The 4038-nt window shown below is 33.3% G+C and overlaps 1 protein-coding gene across 1 annotated transcript; it reads right to left on the reverse strand.

The window, feature by feature from the left end:
• Positions 1-1770: 1770 nt before the first annotated feature.
• LOTGIDRAFT_78816 (hypothetical protein) lies at positions 1771-2085 on the reverse strand (the record flags this gene model as incomplete). Its single annotated transcript, XM_009050971.1, has 1 exon — positions 1771-2085. A coding segment is annotated over one exon (315 nt), but the record flags the coding sequence as incomplete, so codon positions are not given.
• Between the last annotated feature and the right edge of the window lie 1953 nt (positions 2086-4038).

The raw sequence follows: 4038 nt of genomic DNA on the forward strand, positions 1-4038 counted from the left end.
GAGGCTTCCAATGTGAAAAAATTATACTTCATAACAAATTTCGCAGTTTTTTGTGTTATGGATAGGAATAAACCCCATTTGCAAAATTCGCAATGTTAGTGATATAGAAATTCATTTCTTTTGCTAAACGCATATCGCATGTCTCGATGATAAATTCATTTGGTTTGCATATTGTAATTCAGAATCAATCCATTCTTTGTTAGGCCTACGTCTAAATAAATTTATTTGGTGTTTCAAAAGCATGGTATAGACAGCAACGTTTCGATAAGATGAATATTAACGCGAAAAAATATAGATGCGAAGTTACTTAATTGCATGTTTTAGATCGAAACGTTGCGATAAAAATACATTGTACTTCACAATAATATATCTATTTGATTCAATTGTTAACTGATATAATATATTATACCTCGGCTATTGTCATACATTGTACAACATTGTTACCAATCAATTACAAATATCATTTGTATTATCAATAATAAAATACATTTACAATACATTCAGTTGTATTTCAAATACAGATACAATTGTCAAACGAGATGAATATTATCATTTGATGTTTTCACACCGTACATTTTAAATTTCGTAATAAATCAATCTAATTCTTGCTCGTATTTATTTCTTTCTGGCTGTTTTTCGAAATCGGGAAATGGTTATTCTTTAGCGTTTCGTAATATATCATTGCAAATTTATACATAGTTATTGTTCACGTTTAGAATATTATCTTTGTGCTACATTTGCATAAAGCTTATACTCAAATTGGAAGATCTCGATGGTTTTTTTTGGGTACATAATTTGAAACTGTATAATCTAAATATTCCGTGCCTCACATGTAAAACGTACAATGTTTAAATAGTAATAGTTTCAAATTACAATTCTCATAAAATAGCTAGAAGAAAATCGAAATAGATCTTAAATCACACAAAAACTAGCTCAAACAACTACTACATAACCTGATAAACTAAACCGCACCTTAATGATAAAAATCTCAAAGCCATTGTCTTCGTTTAGTTTGTTTTGGACTGCAAATACATATATATATACTTATATCAATACACACCTTCTCTACCTATGTGTTATTTAATAATACATTTTTCAAAGTGTAAATTGATACATATTTAACACTTTTAAATCACCTTTGTTTAAACATATTCATTGTATATGTATATATGTATATTTGTTTACTTCTACGCTCAATTTATTATTACTTCATATATTTTTCAATTTCATAATTTCAATGATTTTTATATGAATTTGAAAGTCAATATATGAATGTGTACTTTTATATATTATAGCTATAATTGTTATAATGCCGTAATATCAAAAATCTAGTATTTTGAAATTTCCCGATAAGATAAAAACAGCAGTATCTATATGAGATAATTAGCCGACTGAAATTCTTGAAGATAACAAGGGGTTGCGTTGACTTCAAAATTGGCCGAATAATATTTCCTACTGATAAAAACTGACTTGGAGGATTTCGAAGTAAGAATTTGATACAAACAAGATTTCCAAGATAATGCATTGGTTCAGCCTTAAAACGTACACGGCAAAATAATCACAAAATAGCACACCTGTAAGTTACGAATGACGCTATAAGTATCACAATAAGATTTTGCAAATCGCTTTCTGAACAGCCTTAAAACACCTACGACGGTTCAATTATATCGTACTTGAAATATGAATTATGAATTTGGCGTTGTGTGTATTGCTTCTATAACAGTAGAAAAATTGTGGAAAAAAGTCTCAGGTGAAAATCAAAAAGGCCTACCTTGAATTTGTGCAATCCTCATACAGCAGATCGAATTCTTTACAAGAAATAAGTTTACATCTGTTGACGCCTGGTTGAATGGCTCCGAGTCCACGGAGAATTCGGACCTGCTCCACATTACAGACAGTTGGTGTCACATCCAATCTTTTTAGTTTTGTATAAACTGTATGTAGTCCTCCAACAAGATGTTTCAAAAACAATTCAAAAACTTGCGGTAAACATATCAATTCTCTCGAATCCACAACAAATGCAGCGATTTTGGCACCACGATATTCTATCAATTTACACACATTATTTTCAGGATTACATGGAACCGGTGGCGGCGACGAATAACTCATTGGTTTTTGAAGTTTGTTCATTAAATTTAACGGATGCGACACTGAAAGCCCGGGGGATGGGTTTGTATGCAGCATGTCCCTCATATGTTGTCCCGTGGGTGACTCCATGATTTCTGTATATAGAAATGTAGTGTAGAACTATAGAATGAGCAATACTTGTAACACACTAAAATAAATACACTCGTAGATATCCTAATGCCCGGGCCCTAGCTCGCGCCGTTCACGCGCTTATCCAATCCGTACAGGAAATAGAGTGTTAAGTTGGTCGTGTCAATAGAAGAAGTAAAATCTCCACCCTATTATTGTAATACCAGCCTTTATACGATAAACTACCAGCTTTATACATTACTAGCTAGATAACAAATAACACTACTAGTCCATAGCATTTTTAGTGAGGTTTTTCTCACCAGTTACCATTTAGATGTAACTTGTACGTATATTCTTACTCACTAGCATTTAGAAGCTTGAAGGCGACAGTTTCTATACTGAGCATTGTATAATTTCAGTCTTTTCAGAATTTACACGGTTCTTATTTATCTTTGCACGCAGCGAAGTACATTTATAGTTGCATTTTAATTTAATCTTATTACTCAAATTGATAATTGATGTAAAAGAAATATGTGCTCTTCTTGTGACTTTGCCCAGTGCTTCTTTAGGAGAGTATCTTCTATAACGCCAAACTCTATAAGCGTTAAGCATTGTTTAATTTCATATTTCTAAAACCATTATATTTTTGTAGACCTAAAGTTTAAGCATTTTCATTTGAGCAATTTTATGATACACGTACATTATCTAAACAGAAACTAAATGTATAGACAGACACCCACCAATAATAAAGTGATCGATAGCCTCTGATTGGAAATATTAAAATCGTAGGAGTTCGATCTCTTCTCATTAGATCATAAAATCAATATTTTATTTTTTTTTAAACAATCTGTGATTTTTATCAACGATCGATAATAATATAGTGAATCACAATTCATCAAGAAAATTTAGATTCGTTTTGTTACTGATGGTCTATATTTACAGTTCATGCACGGTATGCTCACTCTTCTTGATTCTTAAAACTCATCAGTTGCCGTAAATTTGAAACCATGAATATATTTCAGAATGTAAACGTTTAGATGCATTTTTATATTGTCAATATTATCATTAATGTACTGTTTAATATTGTATGCTGTCCGCAATGGGCGTTTATGCAATAAATAATTTTTTATCTTATCTACTCATCGACAGACACCCCCCCCCCCCCCTCCCCTTTCTTTACTTCGGGATATAGTCTTCCCCTGTATTATCCCATCTTGGTTAATTCAAAACCCATTTAACATCAGATTTGTTACATTTGATTCACAAGCAATTACTACAGAATGATTTTTATGGATATTGGGATAGACTTCTTAGGTTGGTAGATGACAAGTTTACGGTCGCTTCGCAAACTAGGTAGTTGGTAAATGAAATGAAAATGAAATGAATGGAGTTTTACGTCTTACTCTTCTGCACCTTGTGGGCTAATGAAGACGGGCAACGCCATGCAGGGTGCCATGAGAGAAATTTTGCCAGGACAGCGGCATTAGCCTGCTCTTTTTCGATTTCCAACTGTCGAGGGATCTTTAGCACTATAGCACACGGGGCCTCGGTTTATTGTCCCATCCGAACGACTAGACGCTTTTTCCATGTCAGCCCCTCTTACCTGCATCACTGACAGGGGGGAAACCGGGTTAAAAAATCCGACTAGGTAGTTGGTAGTCGTAGTAGTTGGTAGTTAGACTCCTTATTACCCCCCTTGGTTTATATAGCCCCTACACTCGTACCGTCTCACCCCTGTTGAATCAAACACATTTAACATCATATTTGTCACATCTGATTTAAAATCAATTAGAGCAATCAAAGAATCAATGAATGATCAGGATGTTATCTCCCTTGTCCATC

Source organism: Lottia gigantea (assembly GCF_000327385.1).
Source record: "Lottia gigantea unplaced genomic scaffold LOTGIsca_16, whole genome shotgun sequence".
NCBI classification, from domain to species: Eukaryota; Metazoa; Mollusca; class Gastropoda; family Lottiidae; genus Lottia; species Lottia gigantea.